The following is a 27,276-nucleotide window of genomic DNA, read 5'->3' as shown; positions in this document are numbered from 1 at the left end:
TCGGGCTCGTACTGCCCAGAAAAAGGTATCCGGACGTCCGTAATTCTTTGTCTCTGTAGTATTATATTGTCCTATTTCAAATTGTCCAAATTATTATTACTCGAATTGTATTACTATTTTTATAACGATTTTGTTCCTATTAAACTTCTAAAATTTTAAAAACAAGTGATTGGCGTTTTTCACAGAAAAAAGAAAGAAATTAAAAGCTCCTCTCAGCACTTAGTTTTAATTTTCTTGGCATTCTGTTGCGGCCCTAGGCCAGGACTACAGCTCCCAGCAGCCCCCGCGCGGCCCCGTCGCGCCCCGGGCGCGCACCCAGCGGGCCGCGCGCGTAGCGCTGTCGTGGCGCTCGCGGGTGTAGGGTCCGCGGCCGCCGCGCCAGCCCCGCCGCGTCCCTGCGGCGCTCCGGCCTCCTCCTCATCCTCCTCTTCCTCCTCCTGCTCCTCGTCCCGCTTCTCCCGCGGCAGCTTAGGGCAGAGCCATGAGGCGCGCGGGGCTGGGTAAGCGCGGCGGCGGGGCCGGGCCGGGCTTCGACACGGGCAGGGCCCGGCCCCTGTCAGGGCTGGGGGCGCGGGAGGCGTGAGGGGAGCTGCGCCCTGCGTGCAGGGTGCTGGCTCTGCCCTGGGTGCCGGGTCCTGGCAGGGCTCGGGAGCTTGGAGGGGAAGGGCCGTCAGCCCTGCCTCTGCCTTTCCTTCTGGCCCGGCTGGATTTACCGAGCAGCGACAGGTTTGCGTTTGTCATAGGATTTGGTTTAGAAGTGACTTCAGAGACCATCTAGGTCCACCCCCCATGCCGTGACACCTTCCTCTAGGCCAGGTTGCTCTGAGGCCCATCCAATCTGGCTTTGAACAAATACTTCCAGGGATGGGAGGGCATCCACAACTTCTTTGGGCAGCCTGTTCCGGTGCCTCACCAACCTCGCAGTAAAGCATTCTTTTCTAGTATTGAATTTAAACGTACTGTCTTTCAATTTAAACCCATTTCCCTTGTCCTGTCACTACATGCTCTTGTAAATAGTATTGCCCCATTTAGTTGTGCTGTTATTCAGTTGTTCTAATACCATGTTAGTTTGAGCCGTCTTCCCATGAATAGGCAGATTTATTGCTCTTTTGTCAAGTCCTTCCGAAATTCAGAAATTGTTTGTTTGGGGTTTTTTAAAGTGCTTCTTTGTTTTCCTGCCATGTTTATGGAGTAAAAAACCAAGAATCCCAACTGTTATAAATTTATTACAGATATAATGTGGTGCAAATTGAGAAATCCTTGCAGAGTTCCTGCTGAGTGTTTTGAGCAGCCTAGGCCTCATTTTTCAGCCAGCAGTCATGTTGATGACTAGAAGGAAACTTTGAACTCCCACATCATGTTCTGCAACCCCGTGAGTGCTGTGACGGCTCTGTAAAGCTGAGGAGAAGTTCACACCTCTGAAGTGTATGACTGAGTCCTAGAAAGTATTTGGGGCTAAACCAGGTGTGTCTGACACTACCTTAGATTTACTCCTACACTTCAGATTTGTATTGTGCAGTGGTATTTTCATGAAATCAAGCAAGTCTTGGGAACACTTCTTAGGGAATCAGGAGAGGTGTTAGGCAGTGTATCATTAAGAAGTGGGCATTTGATCAAGCAAGTCTTGGGAACACTTCTTAGGGAATCAGGAGAGGTGTTAGGCAGTGTATCATTAAGAAGTGGGCATTTGATAGTGCTTAGTGTTCGGTCCTTTCCTTTGTCAGACTGACAGCTCCCTCTGAGCAGAGGCTGCCCAGCTGCGTGCTGTTTCTGGAGAGGGGATGGGTGTTTATGCAGGGAGTTCTGAAGGAAGGCTGCCTGCTGACTGTTGTGTTTGCAGGTGATGGAGCAGCTGCAGGGAGCTATGGCTATACCAACAGTGGCTACAGTGTTTATGAAGAGGAGAATGACAGGTTAACAGAAAGTCTGCGTTCAAAAGTCAGTGCCATCAAATCGGTACGTATTTAACTGCAGTGGTGTCACCACAGCAGGAAATTCAGTTATGTGAATCAGGGAAGCAGCAGACTTAGTTTACAACAGAAATTTAAAACTGTGATGTGTTAACCTGGCTGGATGTCAGGTGCCTGCCAAAGCTGCTCTGTCACTCGAGGTGGATGGACAAGAGAGGAAGAAGCACAATGAAAAGTTTGTGCATCTACATAAGGGCAGGGAGAGATCACTCACCAACTACCACAATGAGCAAAACAACTTGGGGAAATGAATTTATTGACAGTCAAATAAGTAGAGCAGTGAGAAATAAAAGACTTGAAATGGTTTGCCACTACCTTTCCTTTTTCCTGGGTTCAGCTTCACTCCCAATTTTCTCTGCTTCTTAACTGTCAGTGGTACAGGGGAACAGGGAATGGGAGTTGCAGTCAAAAAATAGGTAATGTGAAAACAGCTCTTAGAAATAGCATGCTAATATCCTCTGAAGGAGAAGTTTGGTGCTCTGATGATTCTGATTCCTTTCAGAGATTGAGGACTTCTTTCAAACAAGTCTAACTGAAAGACAGCTCTGAGATTAAAGTTCTGTGGATTTCTTGTTCTCAAAAACTTTAAGTTTTATAAACCACATTCCAGTGAATTTTTTAGGCCTGAACTCACTCGAAGTTTTACTGCTAATACTGTTGCTTTAAATTGGTTTTGTCTCAAAGAGAAATTAAACAGGTTTAAAATAAGAATTTGGAGCAAGTTAAGGAGTAAAAAAAAAGCTTTGACCTTTGTTATCAAATTTCATTTCTTGTCTCCTGCTGTGGTATGCTACATTTCAAAATCCATGTATATCAACAGAGCAGTTCATGGTTCCCCAAGGAGAGCTTTTTGTAGTTCTGTCTTTTAATGCAATGGGATAATCTTTGCATATGGAATAGCCTTCACATAATCCAAGAAGCCTCATGTAAAATCAGTTTCACTCTTGTTTGAAATGCATCAGTACGAGATGATGAGACTCAAGTTCTGACATGTGAAAACAAATTGGTTTTGGCTAATCCAAAGCATGGGGGCCTGGAGTGCATTTCCCTCCACCCCAGGAGCTGAGCAGTTGTTCAAGGCCCGTGTGCTGATAACAGTCAGGCTAAGCCACTAAGAGTCAGGCTCAGTGTCAGTTCTCCCCTGTTTACCTCCAGAGCTGCTTTAAGCCAAGGCTTTTCTGGCTGGCTCTCATCTTTGTGATGTTGCAGCTCCAGCTGTGCCTGGTCTCATTCCTCCCTGATTCCAACCCTAACCCATTCCTCCCTCACTTCAATTTCTGCCTTGGCCTGGGTCCTGTCTGCCCAGGCTGTTGCTGGCCCTGGTCACTGCCTCAGGATGGCTCCAGTGCAGCTTTCCTCCTTCTGTTCTGTGACATGAAGCAGAGAAGGGCTACACAAGTTCCCTGAGGAAAGGCCTCCTGTTTATAGCACAGCAGCTTGTCAAAGAGATGTGTTTGCAGGTTTCAAGTGTCAGCTCCAGCAGCACCTGGAGTCAAACCAATGCTCATGGTTCTCTCTGCTGTGTGCCAGCAGTTTTAACAGTTGTTCCAGGAATGGGTAATTGCTACTTGAGACTTGACTAGATCTTGAGTTTTTTTAAGTCTGTCCAATAATTCAAGTAAGACATTATCTGGAAAAGGTGAAGAGGAACATCGAGTACTTCCAGTGACTCTTTAGACTCATCTAGTCAAATGGAAAATCTTTTATTTCCCTAAGGGTTATTGATAGAATACTGTGCATGTTATTTTGTTTTTTGAAAATACCAGGTATTGCTTTCACTGGGGAAAATGTTAGTCATGTCATGTATTTTTTGAGTGGATTCTCTAATCTGTGTATGAACTGATTCTTCATATTTAATACTTTTTGGGTTTGGTTTTGTTTTGTTTTTATAGCTTTCCATTGAAATTGGAACAGAAGTTAAAAATCAGAATAAAATGTTATCAGAAATGGTAAGTATTGAATAACTGACTTTCTTTAAATATGGGTCAGGATTAAAAGTTTATAATGTAAAGCATCCTGTCTTTTAGTATAAACATTGGTATTAAAATTTTGACAGCTTATTGTTGACTGCAACATGTGACTGATTTGCTAGCAGTATCAGTATTTCTATTCAAAAAGATAAGATGTGCAAATACGTTACTCCTAAGGCACAACCTAGATCTTTATGCTTTGGATACAAGAATAGGTTTTATACTTTATCATTAAAAAGGCACTTCTATATTTAATTGTATTCAAGAATAGAAGAAGGAAGAAGCAAAAAATAAAGGAGTCGGAAATGCCTTTTTTGCTTACACTTTGCTTTGGCTTGGGGTAATAATAGCACTGGATAAACAGGTATAAGTTTTTGCCTCTAAAATAATTTTAGTTTTGAAAACTTAAAAAAACCAGGCAAAACTATATTTAGTGAGCTGTAAGGGTATTTCTTTATCAGAGTAACATGTTTTTCTTTTTTGCTCTTTTGTTTGCTTGGTTGTTTCTTTTTTAAATGTAGGAGAATGATTTTGACTCTACGGGTGGACTTCTAGGTGCAACTATGGGCAGACTGAGAACACTCTCCAGAGGAAGCCAGACAAAGCTATTATGCTACATGATGCTCTTTTCATTATTTGTTTTTTTTGTGATATACTGGATTATTAAACTGAGGTGATGCATGTTACCTCTGGTTTACATTGTATAATTTCAACTGTAGTCTTAGTTAATGAAGACATTGATTTAAAGTGGCACATTTTATGGATAAAACAGTGAAATTGTTGTAAATTGCATTAACAATTAATGCGAAGTTATATATAGTTTTCTTAATGTATCAGAGTTTTTCCATTATCCCCTGTTTTGGGGGGATTATTTGTAAATATGCAGAAACAGCTACCATAGCGGGATGGATTTTTTTAGGGGAAATAGTTTTTAGAATTGATTGAAAAAATTCAAACAGTGGTTATTTGAAAAGGAAGTAATTGCAGAATTTCAAGGCTTTCTTTTTCATTCTTCTTTTCATTCTGGGCCATGCTCTAAATTAGAGCTCCAGTTTCAGGCATATAGTCATTTCAGTTGCAAGAGCACAAAGAATATGTAGATCTTTCTAAATAGATCTTACCTGTGGAGTTTTAAAGGCTGGCCTGAAGCTAGCAAATGTAATACTGGTATTCCCAAAAATTACTTTTGTGTTTAGATCTGTTAATGTGTAAGTAACTTTAACTGCGTGTTTTGACAAGAAGTTACTTGTCAAAAAACTGGATTTTTTATTTTTTAATTTAAATGTGACAGATCATGTTTACACATCTACTCTTTTAAGCAAATGCCTTTCATCGTTGGGACCAACCAATATGGACACAGTACAAATGTTTTCTTTATATTTAAAGTATTTAAAACTGAAATGATTCAATTGAATCACTTAAACTTTTACCATTAGTATGCTTACTTTCCAATCAGTGATAGTCCCTGAATCTACAGTGCATGATGTCTGAAATACAGTAGCAGATCTTTTGAATTTTATATTAAAGTACATTATGATGCAGTCACATGAGGGTTTGAGAACTTAGTTTTGGCTCACCAAGTAGTTCCTAATCATTGAGGCTATTGTGTTGCTGAATTTAACATTCAAAAAAAATTTAAGTTTGCTAGATCCTGAAATCGCATCTACAATTTTTGAAAAACTTTTTTAGAAATACTGTATGATATGTTACCATTAATAACCAACTATGAACTTACAAATAAAGTGTCCTGTAGTATTATCCTAGCTAGTGTTGTTTATATACATTTTTTTCTACTGTAGAATATCAGTGTATGTTTTTGAAATGGTGCTGTATTTAAGGCGCAATTTTTATTTTTTTAATCAATAATACAGGCTGCCTCTTCCAGATTAAATGGCTGTTTTAGGGAGACTTTCAGTAATTATGCACAGTTTTCATATTAATGTGTTTATTTTTAATATTTTTCTTAATAATTATGCATACAACATGGTACATTGCTGCTGAAGTTCAGCCTCTGCAAGCTTCAGATACACTTAAACAGTTGTTTGTAGAATTCTGCAAATAAAAATTTAACACTACTCCCATCACCAAAAGTCCATGACAGAGCAGAGTACAAATTGAAACGGATTTGGCAAAGATGACAGAGCTCATTTTAATGATTGCTTGCTAAAAGTGAAAGATAGGGAAGGTACCTTTTAATTGAGAGGAAAGGCACTGTTCTGAGGTTTCATTATGGCAGGGAATAATTTGTGCCATGATTGTTCATCTTGAAAGCAGAACTTTACTGAGATGAGATTAAGCTACATAGCTTCCATTCATATGGAAGTTCTGTTGCATAATTATCAGCTTAGATGCTCGGAAGTGTAGATAAAGCTCGATTAAAGAACATATTTTCTGTGTGCTTAGCAAGGGTCATTGGAAAACTTAGGCCACTCACTGAAGAAAGGGAATGCAGGAGGCTGCAAGCTTTCAGAGTGCTTCATTTCAACAAGAATTTGACATTGGAAAACACAGAGTGGTAATGGTGAAAGACTTTGATGTGCTTTCTGATGGCAAAATTACTGATCTGTACCCCTTCAGCGTGCAGCACAAGTCATGCTCTTGCTTTCTTAATTTTCAAGGAAGAGTGCAGATGCATCACTTTCTTGGAAGTATGTCCATGTATTTGCATATGATGGAAAGCATGGTTTCATCTGAGCCACCTCCTATTGACACCAATCTCAAGTCCCTGCAGAAATATAAAGAGTAGATTTAAACTTTTGCATGCTGTTCTGATGGTGCTGTGCTGGACAGCTTGCCCAGAATTACTTACACATTGGATACAAATGCTACATGCCTGCAGAACACCTCACCCACTGGCTCCTGGGCAGGTGGGCTGTGATGCTGCCAGCAAGACCCCTGCTGGGCCTTTCCCAAACCTGTTGGTGCCTAAGCCTGCAGTTAAACTGTAGGAGGGGAAGGAGCTTTTCCAGGGCCAGCAGCAAAAAGCATTGCAGCACTTAAATTGGCTTAACTGTGCTCAAAGAGTCAACCAGTACATGAGGTATTGGAGAATTGCACAGAAAGGGTATAATTTCCATTTAAGGTTTATAACCAATCCAGGTTTTCTTAATGACTATGTAAGATCTGGTAAAAGCCTTATTAATATTATATGGTACTTCAATGTTACATTGTATAATATTACAAGTAGTTCTGTATAGTATTCTAGGGTAGTTTTATATAGAGCTTTTGTGCTTAACAAATTAATGCTTCAGGAATATTTACTCTTTATTTGATATTTTGAATATCACTCATTTAAAACCTGCCATAACCATCCCAAGTCAACCCTGACAGTATTGCCTAAGTTCCCTGTGCTAGCCAGAGTGCTCACTACTGCAGCCTCGAGCAATTTTACTCACAAATATTTTACCTCAGGGGAGAAGGAAAAAACACCACCAGTAAAACTACCAGAATAATTCTAAACTACCTCTGCCCACCTTCCTATGGGCCTTGCTGAAGGCAGCAGGGCTGGAACAGTGGTAGGTTGCTTGTTCTTACTGCTGTGGTGCTGTCTGCTTTGTCAAGCTGAAGAAAGCCCCTGCCAATGCTCAGCATTTGGCATCTTCATTGTAGCAACAGTAAGTAACTAATCCTCAGAACTTCTCTGTGATGTCAATAGAAATCTGCAGCAGGAATCCTGGACACATGGGGCTTGTTTATATGAAATTATAAATAACGGTAAGATCTGGCTTTGGTGGTGTGTGTGACAGACAAGTCAGGCTGTCACATATAAAGACACATCTCAAAAAACCAGAACACCTTTCATATGTTTTGTGCTTGTCCAAATCTTTAAAACCTAGCTGATAATTATATTTTTGTCTCTATGGGTGAGATAAGGAATATTTCTTACACCATCTACAGCCAGGTGACTAATGCTGATCTCTCCTCTGGGGAGCCAGGACAGAAGGTTTCCTCCTAATTTAAGCGGATTAAGATGACAAAAGACACAAATGATTTTAATCCAGCAGCCCTCTTCTGGGAAAAACTTGCTTTCATCATAAGAAGCTGAAACCATGGAATTAACTATCCTGCCAGAAACTCTGTAAGGAAGCTGGGAAAGAGCATCTAGTGAAGTCACCTTCTGTATCAGTTATTTAATGTATGCTTATGGCTTGATAGTTTATCTTATATCAAGAATGCATTATTAATACAGCACATGAGTATTTCAACATATTTACATATTGGAATTCGATTGCTTTTGTAAGGGACACTGTTAGGCTACTGCTGTAAAGGCTTTTGATCTGGCACAATAACATTTTGCATTTGATTTCTGCATCACCATTTTGTTGCCACATGACAGAGTAGCACATCCTAAACTACCTGCAGCCCTCCTGCAGCCACCAGCGTGGGGTGGCTTCCCCTGACCAAGGACCATGAGGAGCCAGCCTGCAGCACACCAGGCAGTTTGTAATGGTGTCATTTTGAGGGACCAAACCTCTAGCTACTTGTTGAATGTCATTGAATGCTGTTTTCTTTAGAGAGTGGGAGTTAACCTGAGGAAGGAGAGAATCCAACTGTGTTCTATCCCTCTAAAATATTCCCTGTGAAGTGTTTCCTTACATTCAGGAAATCCCATGTGTCTGAAATACTCACTGTAGATTATAAGATTTCACTCAACCAAATCAAGAGAGATAAATGGTAAAAATCCATGTTTTAATGAATAAAAGCAAAAAAATCTTCAATGTCAAGTTAAAAAACAGCACTTAAGAGGGAGGATGAGGAACCATTCCCACCCACCAAACTCAATCCAGGTGATTAATAACTTATAGTTAGGTAGCAACAAGAAAAAAAAAAAGGCCCTCCACATTGTCAAATCATGTTTCCCATCTCCATAGAGGCCATGTCATACAGCCTTCAGAAATGTGTCAAGCACTGCTTGAAGGAGAAAAAACAAGCTCCCTTTAATCTTGGACTACCCTAATTTGAAGGTTATGAGATAACAAAGTTGTTCTAATGATTAGGAACCCTGTAATTTACAGCCTGAAAATGTATTTCTGAATAGTGTAATCCAAAATAGTCTGCAGTTTAACATTCCTCTGTTGGCTGGTGCTGACCCCTCTGCACCCTGAGTGACATTGGACCTTGTTTTGCACAAGCTAAGCCATGTCTACTACCCTACTGCTAAAACTTTTGGTCCCAGTTTTCCTGAAAATCAGGGCCAGTCCTTATCCCAGTCTGATCTCTCCCTTGTGTGCGATTTCCCCAGCCATAAAGCAGGGACATTCACAGCACAAGCAAACTGTTAGATCCTGTAATGTGCTGTATGCAGCTCATGGCACACTACATCTGTCTGTAGCTTCAAGCTGGTAAAATGTGATCATGCTTGCAGTTGTGCCTTCCAGTACCATTTATTATCTACAGCTGAGAAGCTGAGCCTGCTGTGGGAGCTGCTCTACACTACATTTTCCTCTGGGAAACCATATGGAATTGGACTGAAGCTGTTTCTGTTCCCAAACAAGCTGAGAGGAGCCTGCTGCACTATCTATGATGCAGGTGTCTTCATGAAACTTCAAATTTCCTGCCAAAATAAACTAAGATTTTTTTCTCTTTTCTGGCAGTGATCAGTGCCAGTCAGGGGGCAGAAAGTGAGTTTGGTGATTTAAGCCCTGGGTTCCCCTAACAGCCCGGCATTATGGCAGCAGTCCCTCAGAGATGCTGCTCTCCACTTCCCTGGTTAGAAGGCCATTGGTAAAAAACCTTACCAAGGTTTGCGTGGCTCAGAGTATCACTGCTTCCCTGGCCATTTATACACTGCTTTTCAGCACAAACTGCACTTGATTACAAAACCTTTACCCTTTTTTTTCTCATGACTCACTATTTAAGGTTTTAACTATTTTAAGGTTTTACTACTGGCAAGAATTTTCTCCAAAAAAGGTACTGATGAACCCTCAAACCTAATATTTTGTGACTTCTTTCATGTTCAGACTCAGCTAGATTACCTATAGGCTGTCCAAATTAAACAGAATCTGAAGGAGGCTTTGTTCTAGAGAGAAGAATTTGAGCTGGTGCCACTCAGTGCAGCAGACCTCTGACCGGGCTGGCACAGCCCACAGTCGTGCCTGCCAGTTCCCATGACCCTGTTCCTTCCCTCTCAGGGACATTCTGAAGGGCAAGAGGAGGGAATGGGCATCACCTTGCCTGCTCTGAGCATAAAGTAGAGTTGAACATAGGTCTACTTTAAAGTCATCACTGCCTTGATTTGCTATCTTAAAGGTAAACGTCATGTGCTTCATCTCCTAAATTCCTTCTTAATGTACTCGTAAAAGTCAAAGAAAGTGGTAGACAGGCATCTGTCTCAAAGCCTCTGCAAAAAACGGTGGAAACTGCAGATTTTGTTTCACAGATGAGAGCAATTGGTATTAAGTTTTGTCTCAGCAGTTACGTACAGACATCAAAGCAAATTGTCAGCAGAAATGGATAGGTTTCATTTTGTTTGGTACGACTATAAATGACTATAACGAAAAAAGCTGATTAAAACCCCCAGTTGTCTGGACTCACTCAAATTTAGACATGTTTTATAAAGAATGAAAGACAATAAACAATGAAATAGAAAATGAAAGTGAACGATGTATTTGAAGTAACTTTTGAAATACGGGAAGGAAAAAAAATCTAGATGGAAATACATTACTTATTTAAAAAATCCACTTAAAATTATACAGAATTTAGGTTTTTAACTATCCTCCATTACAAACAGACCTTCATATTTCAATAACTACACGACTGTTGAGGAGTAAAATGAAAATGTGTTTCTTCTGCAGCTATGCATTTGCAATGTTACTTACACTTCTATTTCACATGAGTGGTCAATATTTTTCACTACTGCTTTCTTAAGTCTTGTACAATGTAGCAAGTAAAGAAATGATAGCATTCTCCCCATCACAGCCCATAGGAGAAAAACTTGAGAACTCGAAGCAGTTAGACATGATGTTTAGCAGTTAATAACAATCTGAATTTAAAATAAACCAAACAAATCAAACTGCTTTAAGAAGACCATAGAAGTTCTTCCTATTACAATTGAAGCACACATAATTACTATTAAAATATATAGATCACTACCTGAATTTTTTTAAAACTCAGGAAGTCTGAACAATTGCAATAAACTTGATTCAAAAAGGTTTCTTTCCTCAGTCTCTCATAACCTTGAGAGGTTTTTCATGAAAATGATGGCTTTGTTCAGTAATAGATTTTTGCCAAGTCACGATGTCTTTAAGGCCTTTCAGACAGAGGAGAGAAAAATAAACAAGCATGACTCCAGGCTAGTGCTTTCCTTCTCCAGAATCCTGCTACTAGGGTACAGTTTGGAAATACAGTCATATTCTTTATGGGTTTATATTGTCTTGTATTTTTCTACGAAACCTTTTGATATTTGAGCTCTAAGCTTTTTTTTTTTTTACCTATTCTTCTTATTAGAATCTGTACAAGTGAGATATTTACATATCTAAAATCAACCCAGTATAAACATCTATACGGTGAAGCACCTCTCTTCATGACTTCTAGAGAACAGGAATTAAGAAGTGCCAGTTGTTCTACAAAGTTTAAAATGTTACTGATTAAATTACAGATATCAATAAAATAAGTTAGCAGTTTTGTGCTGTTTCTGCTTATGATCTCTAACTGACCCTAATAACTAAAATTCAGAGACTTCATTCACTAACTATGCATTGTACTGTATGTTCTTTGAGGAGTGAGTAACAGCAAGTAACAGCAGAAGTGTTGAAGATTAACCTACATCTCTTTGGGAACTTCATAAAGATTATGCTACAAAAATGTTTGAACATTAGGACTAGATGTCCTGCTGTGCAATGATACTGCTGCTACTGGACAAACATAACAGTGACGTGAATGGTTACTCAGACTGCTGTAGTAAAAGAAGGGCTTTAGGGAAGTTGCTGCTTTGCTTATTGTCACAGATTAACAAGATTATATCTTGAACGTGTAATTGTTTATTTAGGTAAAAGTCTCCTTGTCCCTTCCTGGACCTTTGGTTACTCAATGGTGGAATTTTACTGATTCATAGAAAATTTCAGAGTATAAATATCACACTGTCCTTAGCCTCATTTATAAGAGTATTTGTTTTAGAGGTAGAAAAATACATTTCTTTAGCCAGCTGCTAAAGACTAAAGACTGCGTCCACTAACAGGAATCAGTCTGGATTTTTTCTAAGGAAAAATGTGACTGTGCTGTTATACTTGGAAATCACTCTGGAATCCACACAGAAAAGCCCTGCTCACAGTTAGCACTATACTGGGCTAGGAAATCTCAAACAAAACTATGTAAAAGCATGTAGACATTAATCTGTCCAGACTACATAATTTACAGTAAGTGCTGTAAGGACAGGGATTAATTTTATTTAGATTACGTACTGCAGTAATTCTTAACATCTCTATCACCAATGAACGTTACTTGTTAAAATAAGGCTGTGACAAAAATAACCAAGGAAAACCATCATATTGACAGCTAGCTTAAAAACGCCATCATAAAGCCGTCTGTACCTTTGTAAGAAAATTTCAGGAGTCCACTTGTAAAAAATATTGAGGATCTGTTGACTTACTGCAATGACATTATTGTTCATAAAATGCTATTAAAAATAGAAAAAGGAACTCAACCTACCTAAGAAGAAACAAGCTTTTTGCAGATTTTCTCAAGTGTTCTGCTCTCACTTTACACAGACACATTTACCAAAACTTTCAACTAACTGAACGACTGATTTCTCTAACTTTGGATTAGGTGTTGTCTATGTAAGGGCTGAACAGAAAGCTGTTACTGCAAGAGAATCTAAGGTCAATTTTGGTCATTCTACAGAATAGAAGACACTGAGGCCAGATACCAAAAAAACTGTTTCCTTAAGGAGAATTTTGCTCTAAGTAGATAGTGACTAAAATCTGAAGGGACGTCAATTAATGTGTAAAAAGGCCTCTGGACCATTTTAATGATCTAACAACTTTCTGGAAGTGATTACATCTCTTGTATGTCTTACATGGTATCTAGTGTTACAAAAAGGATGGAGGCTGCTATCAGAACAGGCTACTGCAGAAGTCAAGTGGGGAACTCCAGTTTCACACATATCTGGGGAAAAAGACAAAGCTGATTTTCATTCATTTTAGAAGAAAGTTTCTGGTTTTATTTCTGTTCTTGTAATCAAGATTACAATCAAACAAAAAGCAAAGAGAAAGAAGTCACTGGTTGGTAGCTCCCAATTTTCCCACCTTTTTTTCTACTCTGTGACAGATACCAGAGGACCATCAGGCAAAATACTGAGTTTTCCTCTTCCAGTTGACATTTAAGCTAACCTGTGGGCAGTTCAAACTTCACAACTTTAATGCAAAGCCAAGATTTGTCAACAGAATAGTTAAGTTCCAACACCTGTCTACTCGAAGTTAATTGCACTGGGTGTCCTTGCCTCCACAACCCACTTCAGAGACATGCTATGAAGTGGAACAAGACCATTCACACTGGTGAGAAGCTGCTGCTGCTCTTCTCAAGTAGGTGATTGTTTAATAGGACACTTAAGAGGCTAAATTTCAGTTAAAGGCACATTGTATTTTCATCACTCTTACCTGTAAAGCCTGCTCACGAGAACTTCATTGGTGAATCCCATTCCTCCCCAAAACTGGAGACAGCTATCAGTCACTTCACGGGTCAGACGACCTGCCTTTAGCTTAGCCATGGAGGCAAATTTTGTCACATCATTGCCTTCTACATAGAGAGCTAATAAAAAAAGAAGACATAAAAAGTCAGTCACTCTGGAAGTCACCTCGCCATGTTCCTTTAGCTTGACAAGGTTCTTTGCTCAAAGAGAAGCACGTCTGGGAAGCAGATGTGGGAGCTCACCCACGGCGCGGTGCAGCAGCGAGCGCAGGAGCTCCACTTCGGCTGCCAGCTCGGCCAGGCGGAAGTGCACGGTTTGGTTGTGCAGGACAGGCCGGCCAAACACCTTCCGCTGCCGTGTGTAGTCAATAGTTTCTTGTATAATAGTTTCCAGTGGTATCAGGGCTGGAAGAAACCAAACACAGAACAAGACATCATTTTAGCCAGATCTGTTTAGCTTCTTGTTGAAAAAGAAGGTTTTTTCACATTGGACAAGCATCAAACAATCAAGCAACACGTTAGGTTTTATAAAGGAAATTGTTCTGTACACTCAGTTTGGGGTGAAGTTTCAGTTCTGAGAAGAGTCTGGTACTTCCTTGTACCTTGAAGACATCTGTCTTATTTGAGCCCTAAACTGCCAAAACCTGGAAGAGAGGGAAGAGAAGTGCGTAGGAAAGAGGGAGAGTCATAAAAAGCAGTACCAACATGATGAGGTAAACTTTATGCTTAGTGTCTCATTTAGGGCCCTAGCAAAACCTTGTGGCAACTCCTGATTTCCATGCTACCTGTGTGCTGAAGGTTTGTTAAATCCTGGAAACAAAATCTGAAGGCAGACAGTGTAGTGTGCTTGGTGAGGAAGACTGTAGAAATGCAAATTGAAGGAAGCCTTCAGGGAAAAGGCAGAAACCTATTCTGAGATCAAGGAACACAAATAGACTGCTTATTACATCTGTGTTCTGTGATCCCAGCTTAGAGGAAAAAAATTCATACCCACTTTAAAAACAACATTAAATAATTCTAATGGAAACAGCATGAAAATAGGGTACTGCTGTAAAACAGGTGAGAGAGGCAGCAGACGATGCTTTAAAGCAGAGCTAGTTTGCTGCTGCTTTTTGCGCAATCTCATTTTAAACAAGAAAAAAAGGGGAAAGTTTCTCTTCCAAGGCAAACCAGCCTTGAAGTGAATGACTAAGCTATCAGTCCCTTGCAGTGTAGCTGGGATAACAGCAGATACAGAATGTGTGGAGAATTTTGTTTGGCAAATATGGACTCATGTTACTATGACAAGCAGCAGGGCATGATTTCACAAAACTATCTGTATGAGAAGGGTCAAATTTTCTCTTTTCAAAATATGCATATCCACATCCATTTGCATTTAAAGTCTAAACCACAAAACTCTGAATGTGAAATGCAAAATAAACCCAAGCCAAACTAGTATGAAATCCCTTTTCCTACCTGAGTTACTCACATGATAGTCCCTTGCAGGAGCCTGGTGTGGTTCCATGTACCTTTTTACTTTGTTTTCAAGATCACTGCTATTTAAATTTCATCTCTGTACTGCTGTCCTGTGTAGACTCTGCATCCCACCAATTCTCCCTGCCATGATCATTCACCATCACTTCCACAGAGCACCATTTTTCACATGATGTCTCCACATCCATAGGGTGATCAGCTTTTCTCATTATCTAAATATTTTCCCCTCCTTTATCATACAACTAACTGCAATGGTTATTTTTCAGAAGAGCATATACAGTAACGTCCTCATTTCTTCTGTGTTAACACACTACGTTGTCACCCAAATTCTGGCTTTCTGGACAGGAAAATAAATTTCTGTTTTCAGGAACATATCTTGAATAAAAGCACTCTCCTTCCAAAGGACAATATCACACAACACTGTAGCATGTGTAACACCAACAGCTTTTTTATTTGTATGTCAATGGTCTCCAGCTTGAGAAATGTAAGGAAAGAGCAAGGAGTATCCAGGCACCACTTGTCCCTTTCCCTCCGACTGAAATCTGGGAAGAATACAGTGCAGTCTGAGCTGCTGGGTGGGAAACTAAACAGTAAATGCTCGTGCTAGGAGAGCAGAAGGGAGGTGGAAGGGATAAAGACAAGGCATTCATCTTGTGTGGGTCTGTCAGTGCAACAAGCTCCAGCACAGCTTGTGTGGTTCCCAGCACCCAGCACCAGGGAAAGAGGGATAGAAACAGCAAAGAGGAGGCAGGAGCAAGATCAGGTGGGAAGAAACATGACAGAAACTGTTCAGGTCCTGCTTGCAAAAGGTCTAAAGATCATGAAGGGACTTTGGTCAAACTCCACTCAGGCAGCCACCAAACATCATGACTCAGACTGGGGTTCTGGGAAAACTGCTCTTATAATGTCCACCTTTCCAATTCACTGCCTCCTTCCTGCCCCTGCTGATCCTTTCTCCTGTTTCCTTTGCTGCCATTACTGCCCTTCTTATTTCAGGAACTGTCATTTGCGAAATCTAAGGACTGTCCTGGGCTACTTCAAAAGAGGCCATCAGGTCAAGGATCGTGATTGTCTCCCTCTACTCTGCTCTCCTGAGACCCCATCTGGAGTACTGCATCCAGCTCTGGAGCCCACAATACAAAACAGCCATTGATCTGTTGCAGCAGGTCCAGAGGAGGGTCCTGAGGAAGATAAAGGGCTGGAGCACCTCTCCCATGAGGACGGGCTGAGTCCTGGGGTTGTTCAGCATGGACCAGTGCGGGCCTTATTGCAGCCTTTTGATATATAAAGGGAGCTTATAAGAAAGATGGGGACAGAGTTTTTACCACACCCTGTAGTATCAGGACAAGGGGGACTGGTTTTAAATCGAAAGAATGTAGATTTAGATTGAACAAAACGAAGAATGTTTTGGAACTGGAACTACATGATCTTTAGGGTCCCTTCCTACCCAAACCATTCTGTCATTTCATGATTGTAAGAAATGTCTTATGAGAGTGGTGAGACACTGGAACATGTTGCCCAGAGAAGTTGTGGGTGCCCCAAGACACATCCATTCCCTGGACATGTTCAAGGCTTTGAGCAACCTGGTTTAATGAAGGTGTCTCTGCCCATGGTGGAGGGGTGGGATGTGATGAACTTCAAAGGTCCCTTCCCAAACCATTCTGTGATGCTGACGATAGGTACTCAGAGCTCTGAGCACAGCTCTAACATGGCAAAGCCTGGCTGTGTAGCAAACAGCACCAAAATGCAGCACACCATGAATACCATGACAGCCAACAGCCACGTTGATAGCAGCACACAACACTTTCCCAGTCATACCAATTCAGAGAAGTGCCATTCATAACAGGGAACCCTCCTCTTTTTCTGTGTATTTGTTTCCTTTTTTTATACAATGTTCCCCACATCCTCAGACAAACTTAGCCCCATGGGTTTCAATTGACAGCACATGCAGGAAATGTCACTAGGGCAGCCAAAGGAATGCGTGGCCTACCACACAGCTGAAAATTGTGAAAGAACTTGAAGTTGCCAATGCAGAATAATCTTTTCTTCGTATCTCCATCCAACTTATATAATTCCACTTAAAATTTCTGCTCACTGTAAAGACACTTTGTCTTATTGCTGTGTTTCCTCTCAAAAGAAAATGAAATTATTATGTTTTTCCTAGGCTGTGACTGATCATTCTCTAATGAAATGAACAGTGAGCTCTAAGCTGAGCAATCTGATTCTAAGGACGTGTGTTGCCCATGCAAAAGGATCTGTCATCTTGCTTACTGGCCATGACTCAATAGTGCTCATAAAACTGGAGTTGCAGGAGCAAATAGAATTCATTAGAAAAGTGCCATTCTGCTCTCATATGTATGCTGAACTCCCTCTTTGAGTTAAGCAATTCACAGGACAACTGTTTGCTTTTTTTGCCATAGCAACATTTTTTTCCTGTGATCAGTGCAACAGGCCCTCAAACGGACAGTGTTTACCAAGTGTCACAACACAGGAGACTCGTGGCACCTTTTTTCTTTCAATGAAGCAAGAACCACAGTGACTTTGGCCAATGCCTTTGATGATGTGTCACTCAGAAGAAGAGACCACACCTGGGAGCAAATTTTGCAATTCCAGGAAGCTAGTTTTCCATTTGTATTTTAAACCTGTTTGACTGAAAGTAGATTTTAAAAGAAAAAAAAAAAAACAAGTAAAGAAAGATACTGGCCACCAAGAAGATAATTAATAAACAAAAAAGAAGTCTAGAGCATGTGATACTTGAAACTAAAAATACATAAACCCCCCACCAAACAAAGAGAAACAGAACAAAGAACCCCAAACACAACAAAATAACTCCCAGAAAGGAAAAACAGACTAGTCAACTGCCTTTTTTTTCCAAGTTAAAGGAAGCAGTGAAAGTGAGGATCCCAGGACTGGTCCCTAAAGTGTTTAAAAGCAGACTGATGATTTTCAATGTCATAGTCATGAACTGGGAAGGAACAGAAATATCCTACTGAGGGGCAGAAGTGAAGACCAGGATTAAACATGCAGACCTAAGGCACTTAAACGCACTCAAATGGTTTCACACATCTGAGCCTTCACCTGAGCAGTCATGGTTGAACGTATGTGAAACTATTTTCAGGACCTCTAGATGCTGTGATACAACCAACTGCACCCATTGAGTACTGGGCTCCCTTCTGAACACTGGTTACTCTTTTTCTTGTTTACCACAATTGGTGATCTCTGAAGTTTGCAGCTTGGCCCAAACCATGGGTCTTGTCCCTGCTGCCAGTGCTTTTATGTATTTTATATCAGGTAGTTGAAAAAAAGCAAACTCAAGGGGTCCAGCAAGGTTCACACAGTAGCCACTGCAGAAAGCAGCTCCCTCTCCTTGGTGAGCTCCCAGACTCTTCCTCCCTGCTCACCCCTGCCTGGCCACAGCAGGCAAGGAGAGAGGCCCTTCCAAGGCTGCTCATCCAGGGCAAGGGTTCACCTGCTCCTGCTGCATTGTTGTGGACAAAAAAAGGAATTGAAACCTGGTGTTCCAGTTCCTGGCAGAGCACAGTGACAGCCAGGCAGTTGTGCAAGACTGGACAGTACCAAGCTGCCTGTGGTTTTAGCAGGAATGATCTAACCTGCCAGGCTTTGTGCAGTGATGCTGTCAGTGCGCGTCACTTTTGCCTGGGGCATGACTAATGCTGCCTGGGGAGTCTCACTGCAGCCCAGAGCTTCTCATGGTTTGTTTAATTTTGACTTCAAACTGAGCATAGAAATGCACAATGCACATCCTTGCAGTCTGTATACACCTCAATTAAAGAAGAAGCAGTGGTAGGATCACAACTCCTGCTTGCCTGAGTCTGCAGTTACGCCCTTGGCAAGTGTAACCTCCTGTCCTTTGCTAAAACTACTCTCACATGTACTATTTATCTCAGGCTGAACTAAGAACTTTAGTTCAATAAACAAGTTTTTTTTAAAGGCATTTGAAGTCCAAAATATTTGGTCTGTGATGAACCCAAAACAGTGAGTGATTTTATTTGTTCACTTAATCAAAACACCACTTAGAATGCTTAATTCCCCAGCCACACACAGACTGGGACATGCACAGCAGCATGAATACAGTGACATTATTTAGACAACCTTGGAATCTAAAGAGGACCAATCTTCTTACTGTGAACCACATTCTATTTAACTTAAAGAACCAAACACTGAGGGGTAGGGAAAAAGTTTGCAGGCTGAAAGTAGACAATCCAGACTTGGATCTGGTTTCCTGGAATATCCAGAATCCATATAACCCAAATACATAGATTTGAGTACAGCCTGAGTTCTGAGTAACATAAACTCTGTGACAACATGACTTCAGGGAAAGGAATGTACCACTTATGTCCAAAGTGTACAGAGGTAAAGCAGATTTGCAAAACAAAGCTCTGACACCCTGCAAGAGCCACTTAACTTTACACAGCCATAAGTTACCTTTCTAAAATCCATGATCAGCATCATAATGCACTGTACTTCAGGAAAAGTCACCATCTTTCTATTTCATGCTGATATTTTGATAGCCTTTGCACTATATTTGTAATAGACATAACATGATGCCACAATTTCTTTCCAGAGTAACAACAAGAAAAATAAACAAGGCAAAAAAGAGCATCTGCAATGGCTCACAAAATATATTCTGCTTAAGGTTTTTTTAGCGAAAAAGGAATTTTTCTACAGAAAGGGAATGTCGTCTGTATCCAGGCTATGACGGATTTCGAAAACAGATCCTGAAAGATCATTGCAACTTACAAGAAAAGAAAAGTGCTGTTAGTCATGCAAAGAGTGATCCCTGTGTCCCTGCAGAAGCACAAATGATGACTTACCACTGGCTACTCCCCACAGCCGCTCTTCTTGGAATTGCAACATCTGGTATGTAAAACCGTTTCCTTCCTCACCGATGAGGTTCTTGCAGGGGACCCTTACATCTTCAAAAAAGATCTGAGCTGTGTCCGATGACCTCATACCCAGTTTGTCTATCTTTTTAGCAACATGAATGCCTGAAGAGAAAGGTGCATGAGAAAGACCACAAAAAACATAAGCACTATGAACAAATACAATGTTTTCAGAAGGAAAAGTCTGCAGATGTGAATGTACGTTCCAAGACAACAGTGCAATCTACCTTCAGGAAAAACATAACAGTATTCTGGAATGAAATGGCCCAGATCCTATTTTAAAAGGTTTACCCACTTTATTAAACCAGCAAATCAGAAACTTTAAATGTAAAAGTCCCACTTTTCATTACATTCCCAAAATAATAAATATTTATTAGTCATAATAATCTTACTCCACACAGGTCTTCAAATAATGCAATATTTATTTGTTTGTGTTTGAATTTTATCTAGCATTACAATAAAATGCTGAAATTCAATTTGGCAATATTTGCTGAGCGCCTGCACTGCTATGAAACAGTACACAAATATTCAGTAAGGACAAAAACAGCTACATTTTAAGCTGCAGCTAAGAGTATTTCTCCTCCTGGAAATCCTGTTCCTTCCCTCTCTTCTTCATTTATCCTCCCTTTCCTAGCCTATGCTGATTTTTTCTGGTAGAGTGATCACTCTCAGTTTTCATGTGTGTATGTTTGTGAGGAGAGTTTGGGTCCCCACGGACTCTCTACACAGCACTGACTCTGACCCCACGTGCATTGGTCTGTTGAAGATGAACCTGGTTCATTCAGGTCTGGCCACATGAGGGTTCAGGTACCTCATCACCCGGGGCAGGACTCCTTCCCACTGTTTGTTTTTTCACAGCTACAAGCTCTTCCCTGCTGTTGTTCAGATGCAAACATGGCTCACCCCTGTGCCACGAGAGTTTAACAGGCACCCACTGTTTTCCCCTGGCATTTCTCCTGTCTTCAGCTTTTGTCTCCCTGTTGATCTGGAGCTAATTCAAATATTCTGGGTGAAAGTCAAGAATGTTTCAAAAGCAAAAGGAGGACAACAACCAGGCATAAGGATTTGTGCATAATACGTTAATTACATCTGACAAGTCTGTATGTGTAGCAAAACAGTCCTCCAACTCAGCATATGTATCTTTGTCAGATAACCAAAGCTTTTTACTACTCATGTCCACGTTATTCCAACCAGCTTTGTGATGAGAAGGTATTCTGTTGTTATTTTCCTCTTTATTCGTTTTCAGTCCTCTACTGCTCTCTGGCATGGCTCAGTAGAACCTGGTTGGTCACCACACAGACTGTTCTTTTTCTTCTGTCCTTGTTCATATCTTGCTATTCTTCACAACTTTCAGAAAATATCTCTTTCCAAACTAATACAGACATATAATCCTTTACTCAAAGGAGGTCTTCAGACGTATGAAAATTACTTTGGTTTTGTAGGCAGAAGGAGTTGGCAGTCATTTCCTTCAAATTTACTCTGTCTGGCTGCACTAAATAAGGTTATGGAAATTTTCATCTCTTCACAGAGATGAAATACTGACATTATTTACAAATGCCAAGACTTCTCTGAGAACTATGTGAACATAGACTTCCACAAGTTCCACTCAAGATTTTTTCTCCACCAACCAAACTGTAAACAGATTATGTATTAGGAAGACTTGCTTTGATATATGATCAATGCAAGAGTAAAATCAGAACAGCCGTATAAGAATTCTTGACTTTTGAACTGAAAATTATCCAGTAATTTGTACTCAGTCAGCCAAAAAATCATTTGTGGTTTGTTTCCATATTAAAAACATAGCTAAATAACCACACACTGAGCAATTTAGAAGCCCAGATGAAATCAGGAGCATTGTTTCCCATTGGAATACTGTTATTTGGTTTCTGTGAGAATTGCAGAGATCATGTATGGTCTAAAGCCAACTGGCTTTATGTAATCACTGCTCCTCAGCCACATGAAGACGCACTTACTGCTCTTGTTAGTGGGTGGTTTAAAAGGTCTCTCCTCAAGAAAGCAAAACTGCTGCCAGTTCACTATTACATTGGTAAATTAATCCCGTTGTTTACTTCTCAGATCCACATACAGCAAATACCACTGAAGAAAGCTCTTACAAGCTTGGTTAGTGAGCTAAATGTGCTGATGATTTCTATCTGTAATTCTTCCAGACTGGGTTGTGGTTCAATTTTCCTGGGTCCAGCAGCATCCCCCTTTGTCCTGCCCGACCAGTTTCACTTGCTCGTAATTCATGGTTCTCACCCACAAGGAGACCAAGCTGCATCAGTCTCATGGGATGCCCCTTCTGAGGCTATGCTTTACACCGTGGAAGACAATCATACATAATCATCTCTTTGGCCACTATGGGGGCATCAAAACCTCCCTTCATGTAATTATCTTCCTTCTCTTCCTAAGGGGTACTACAAATGAGAAATTACCAGCAGCAGTAAAAATTACTGGCCCAGATAAGTCCTGGAGTTCATCTGTTTTAAATAAATTACACGCAATAACTCACAAATCTGAACTTAACAAGGCCAAGCACATGACTTACTAGAATCACTGTAACAGAGCCATTTGAGCTACTTGCACCAGTATCATTGAGATGGATTGCTATTTCTCTGCCTGGGCAGCTCTTCCCAAGCATCTTTGATTTTTCATTTTCTCCCATTCCTCCAGCCTTCTGACAATCTCTTTTATTTCCTGTATTCTATCTTAAGAAAAAGGCAGTTGCTCTCTCCTGACACCATTTAGTGCCATTACAAATGGAAACAGACACATTTTAAATTGCAATCCAAGAAACACACCCTTTCTCTTTTCATGGTTGCTCTTCTCCTTATTAACTCCTCCTTGCAATCTCCCCTAGAGCTATCTGAGGACTCAGAGGACAAACAAGAGGACAAACCAGTTACCATATCAGGGCTGCAAGCCATTTGTCTATATACTTTACACACAGACATTTTGCAATGTGCTAGATTCTCTTTCATTATATGAAAAACTCAGCTGCTTTTTTAAGACATTGTTATTGTATGAGGAGTATTCACCTAATTTGGATATTTATTGTGGATCCATGGTGCTGTTATCCAAACTTCCTTTATGAGAAATGTATTCAGCAATGTCTGTCAAATCTAGACCATGATTTGCTTCAGCCTAGATTAGAGAGTATATATACCTAAAATTAGTAGAAGCAAATCCTACTTTGTCTATCCAATAAACTATCAATTGTTGAAATTAGTAATTCATTTTCAAACTTGGATTTTTTTCTCTCTCTCTTTTTTTTCCCCACCCCACACAATATAAATACAAAACAACTTAGATTTTTAGCAAAAATACACTGCAGATTCTTTCTTCCCCAGCCATATAGGCTGGTGCCTGCAGAGGTGAGTCAGACACAGCACATTTGCTCTCCATTGCAGCTGTTTTTGAGCTTTGACACACATACATCCCCGGACGTTTGAGAGTGCATCATTCCGTGATGTCCTCCAGACACTTCCCGTACAGCCTTGCTCTGCTGCCCTCCACAGAGCACAATCTTTAGCAGACAGACATCCTTAGGATGTATCAAACCAGATGGAGTTTCCTGAAAATCTCACTTCTGATATGACTCACCCACAGAGCACAATCAACAGCCTTAATACTTCATTTCAAAAGGTCACCAGTCTTGGTACTGTGACCCCTTTGGAGTCACAGTATATGTTCATCACAGAAGAATTAGAACACATGCGTTTTGAGGGGCACGAATTTTGTTCCTAGGAAGACTTCTACACTTCTGCATATCAGAATAAGGTGTCAGACAAATTTTCCACTCTAAATCTATTTAATGCAGGTAAAGAAGGTCTGCATGTAGGCTGTGAGATCTAACATCTCCCCACTCCTAGAGCTATGACAACTTGTGTCTTTTTGGAATAAGCCAAGTAGCTGAAAACCTTAAGTAAATTTCTGTGTATTTTATCTGCCACCATCTGTGGGTCAGCTGCTTTGTTGTTTTAGGAAGACTGATCTCAGAGAAGAGTACTTCATTTGCATTCTGACCCGTCCATGAAAAATCACAAGGACTTCATTCTTTTATCAGCAGATGGCTGAATAGTGAATTTACCTGGAAATTCAGAGCAATTCAAGTTACATGTTTGCTCATCACTTCTCAATAAGGATGAAGTTCACAAGTAGTGGAGCAGCTCAGGTCTGTCTTGCATGATCACCCATTCAAAGCCTGTCTTGCTTGAGCAGAAGTAGTAGAAGCTCACAGTTCACTCAGAACCTGCTTGATTCCCAAGGCAATTCACTTGCTTGACTTACTCCATGCTTAAATTCATTTAAAAGACATTCCTTTAAGAAGCTCTCATCATCCTCTTTTGCAACACTGAGGACCTGGGTTTTGTTCTCGGTCTAATCCATTATGTGAACATAGATTCATTCCCTTCACTGTTGTGGTGTTCCTACATGTGAAACGCCAATAATGGCACATACTTTGTGTGTAAAATACTCTGAATTGAATGAACAAAAGAGAGCCCTGAGTATAAATATCTTATATATAAATACATTAATAGATATTATTCTAGATTTAATAACTATTAAATTGTATTAAACTGTTTGTTTGCAAAAAATAAACATTAACTTTAAAAATTAAGTATTAAATATACTATATATTGTATAGAGCATAAATTTATATGTTCCATATTTTTTAATATTAAAATGAGTTAAAACTGAAAAGGTTTAAAAATTTTTGAACAGGCATCAAAACTGCAAAAGATCCCCACCAGCACAATCTTAACTGCATCCTCTCTGGACATGTTCTCTATGCATCCAGCACTCAAGCATTCTGTGAGGTCTGCAGGTTACTCAGGAACAGACACTGTGTGGATGTACCACTGAAACTGGTAGTCTTAGCTCAGGAAGTATTTCTTCCATATCTTCATCTGAATTGCTAGTCTTATTCAAAAGCAAATCCCTACTTCCAGGATATTTGAATCTTTCACTCCAGCCCACATTTACCTCTTGGACTATTTTTTTAATTTAACCGGTAATAGTGCCCTGGTGAAGGGATCCCTTTGCACAGCATAGCCATGAAACACTCTAAATATGCCTGCAATTCTCTTCAGCAAGCCCACCAGGCCTGAGAGGTATTTCCCCTGTTTGAAATCTCTAAACTCTTAATCCTTTTATTTTCATATGGATATGAATCATTGCCATGAAAATGTATCTGAACAACTTCTCTAGATGTATTTTTGGTTAAACACCTTTCCTTCTTGTATTAGGCATACAAAGAACACCAATAAAATCAAATGAGAAGACAAAGAGTTCTGTGTTATTACCAGGTAGATTCATTGGCAGACATATGAGAGATTTATTTTGATGGGGAGGTCCTTCGCTGGTGTTTGCCAGGAGGCACATCCAGTCTGCCTGGCTCCCAGATGTAATCCACATCTTACCACCATTTATGACATACTCATTGCCCTTTCTCACAGCCGTTGTCTTGATATCTATTTCAAAACACAGGAAATGAAAGGTTATTCTTGTGAAGGAGGGGTATATCGATCCAGTTATGACTGGCAGGGTCGTTCCCTTGCTCTCAAGACAGAAGACTATTTGGTTCTCCCTCATACTCCCCTGTCCCATAACCCTTTCAGGCCATAAGGCAAACTAGTCTGGAAAACTCTTGGAAGGCAAGCCAGGGAAGCAGGACCACTTCTCCCACCTTCCTTTAGGTGGAGTCTTCATTCCAGTGGATGAGAGCAGAAAACTTCCTAAGTAAATGTGGTGGTCAAAAACTTGGGAGAGAAGCATTTCACTGTGAGGTGATCTGTTACAGTTTCTCTTACTGTGTGCCTTAGTCCTGAGGAGTCCATTAATTCCAGAGTCATGACTTAAACAAACCCAAGCCTTGGTACCTGTTAATGCATAGACATTCTGCACATTCTTCCCTGGGGCTCTAAACATAAACCAAAAGCAAATCCAAGTATCTGATCTTCATTTAGGAGGTAAACTGGGACTGAGGTCAGCACAGCTGAAATTTTTTCTTGTTAAAGAAGGCACAGGAGAAAAATGATGGGAGAAAATTAAATAAGGTATAAAATAAGGAAGTGTGGGATTTAGCTATGGCTAAAGGAACGTAAGCAAAGGAGAGAGATGGTAATCATGTGGATAAAACCAGCAGACACAGAGGAATTCACCCAATAAAAAAGACTGTAGCAAACCTGTCCAAGGGGTTCGATATGAAATTTGTATAATAATGAATGCCAAGAAGCTTAAGTAATCTAAAGTACTGGCACTCATACTACATGGACACAGACATTGGACACTCACATACATGGAGACTAAATAATAATGGAAGGACACACAAGAGCTGGAATAAGGAATATGACTGTACTGAAATGGTGTGACAAGGATGGGAGCATACACAGTGATTTACATCATGCATCCCTTTGTTGTGGAACAGCTACTGAAGAGATTAGATAGAAGTCCCATAGAAGGCCTGCAAAGGAACAATGAGCACTGTGATGTTACCACAAATGTAAATAGTTCTTGCAGGCATGGCGTCACAGGGGCCTAACCACCCAAACACAGATTAAAGAACAAATGCCTTACTAATGAGAAAGTTCAAGTACTCCAGATTCAATTATTCACAGTTTGCTTCAAACACTTGAGAAACAACTATTTCAAATGATCTTGTGAAGAATTGATACTCTTTAATTAGAGATGATTAAGAAAGATGATCAGATCAATACATAAGTTTTATGTTTAAAATACAGCAGGCTTTGGAAACCTACTTAACAATTTACTATGGTCAAGTGGACTCAGGAATATGGCTATGAAGGTAATTTGGAATATTTGACTAATTCTTTTTCCTGACAGAGCATATCTCTGGGAAAAGGCTACTTCAGTGGGTGCTCCATAACTCATTTTTGCAGGCACACACCACTGACTCTCACAACCTCTTGCACAGCATTCTCTGAGGAGCCCTTCTAGGAAAGAGCACAAGGCATCACCAGAGGTGAATGATACAGCTGGTGCCCTATAAGCAATGAGGGCTGGTCACATCACTGTTCAAATCACACTAACTCAAGCCTCAATTTTCTTCTCTACTGCACTTGAGTCCAGCCATGCACTCAAATAGATCTCACTAAAGGTAAGGTTGGCTTCAACTTTTAAGGTCAATATTACAGTCAAAGATAAGCAACACACATCCTTAAAGTAAAATATGAAGAACACATATCTTAAATTTTCATCAGCATAGGAAAAACTTCAAAGAAATACCTTCAAATCTAACTGAATGAATAATCACGTCAAAAACCAGGAAATGACTTGCAGGAAATGAACAAGATTAATGATGAAAGTAAGCTA

At 40.3% G+C, this 27,276-nt stretch overlaps 2 protein-coding genes across 5 annotated transcripts in view; one reads left to right on the top strand and one right to left on the bottom strand.

Moving 5' to 3' along the window:
* The first annotated feature begins 288 nt into the window (after nucleotides 1-288).
* On the top strand, nucleotides 289-19,879 carry BET1 (Bet1 golgi vesicular membrane trafficking protein). Of its 2 annotated transcripts, none has more exons than XM_074536112.1 (4): nucleotides 289-500; nucleotides 1,841-1,956; nucleotides 3,863-3,919; nucleotides 16,034-19,879. In XM_074536112.1, exons 1-4 carry the CDS (start codon nucleotides 482-484, stop codon nucleotides 16,103-16,105), a joined length of 264 nt encoding a protein of 87 aa, XP_074392213.1. In that variant the 5' UTR covers nucleotides 289-481; the 3' UTR covers nucleotides 16,106-19,879. The 2 variants fall into 2 exon arrangements, with proteins under 2 accessions (XP_074392213.1, XP_005480301.1); XM_005480244.4 differs by lacking the exon at nucleotides 16,034-19,879 and adding an exon at nucleotides 4,462-4,626 and having other exon boundaries at nucleotides 296-500.
* The window catches only part of LOC102071332 (putative acyl-CoA dehydrogenase 6), a 204,552-nt gene continuing 182,141 nt past the window's right edge, over nucleotides 4,866-27,276 (bottom strand). For all 3 annotated transcript variants that reach the window (XM_026795270.2, XM_005480452.4, XM_026795273.2), the window contains exons 5-9: nucleotides 25,248-25,415; nucleotides 19,873-20,046; nucleotides 13,808-13,969; nucleotides 13,534-13,684; nucleotides 4,866-6,665 (exon numbers count right to left, since the gene is read on the bottom strand). In XM_026795270.2, coding sequence (XP_026651071.1) covers nucleotides 6,575-6,665; nucleotides 13,534-13,684; nucleotides 13,808-13,969; nucleotides 19,873-20,046; nucleotides 25,248-25,415 — 746 coding nt within the window. In that variant the 3' untranslated portion in view covers nucleotides 4,866-6,574. The remainder of the gene's footprint in view (nucleotides 6,666-13,533; nucleotides 13,685-13,807; nucleotides 13,970-19,872; nucleotides 20,047-25,247; nucleotides 25,416-27,276) is intronic.

Source organism: Zonotrichia albicollis, chromosome 1, assembly GCF_047830755.1.
Source record: "Zonotrichia albicollis isolate bZonAlb1 chromosome 1, bZonAlb1.hap1, whole genome shotgun sequence".
NCBI classification, from domain to species: Eukaryota; Metazoa; Chordata; class Aves; order Passeriformes; family Passerellidae; genus Zonotrichia; species Zonotrichia albicollis.
This window is presented reverse-complemented; position numbering and strand designations above follow the sequence as displayed.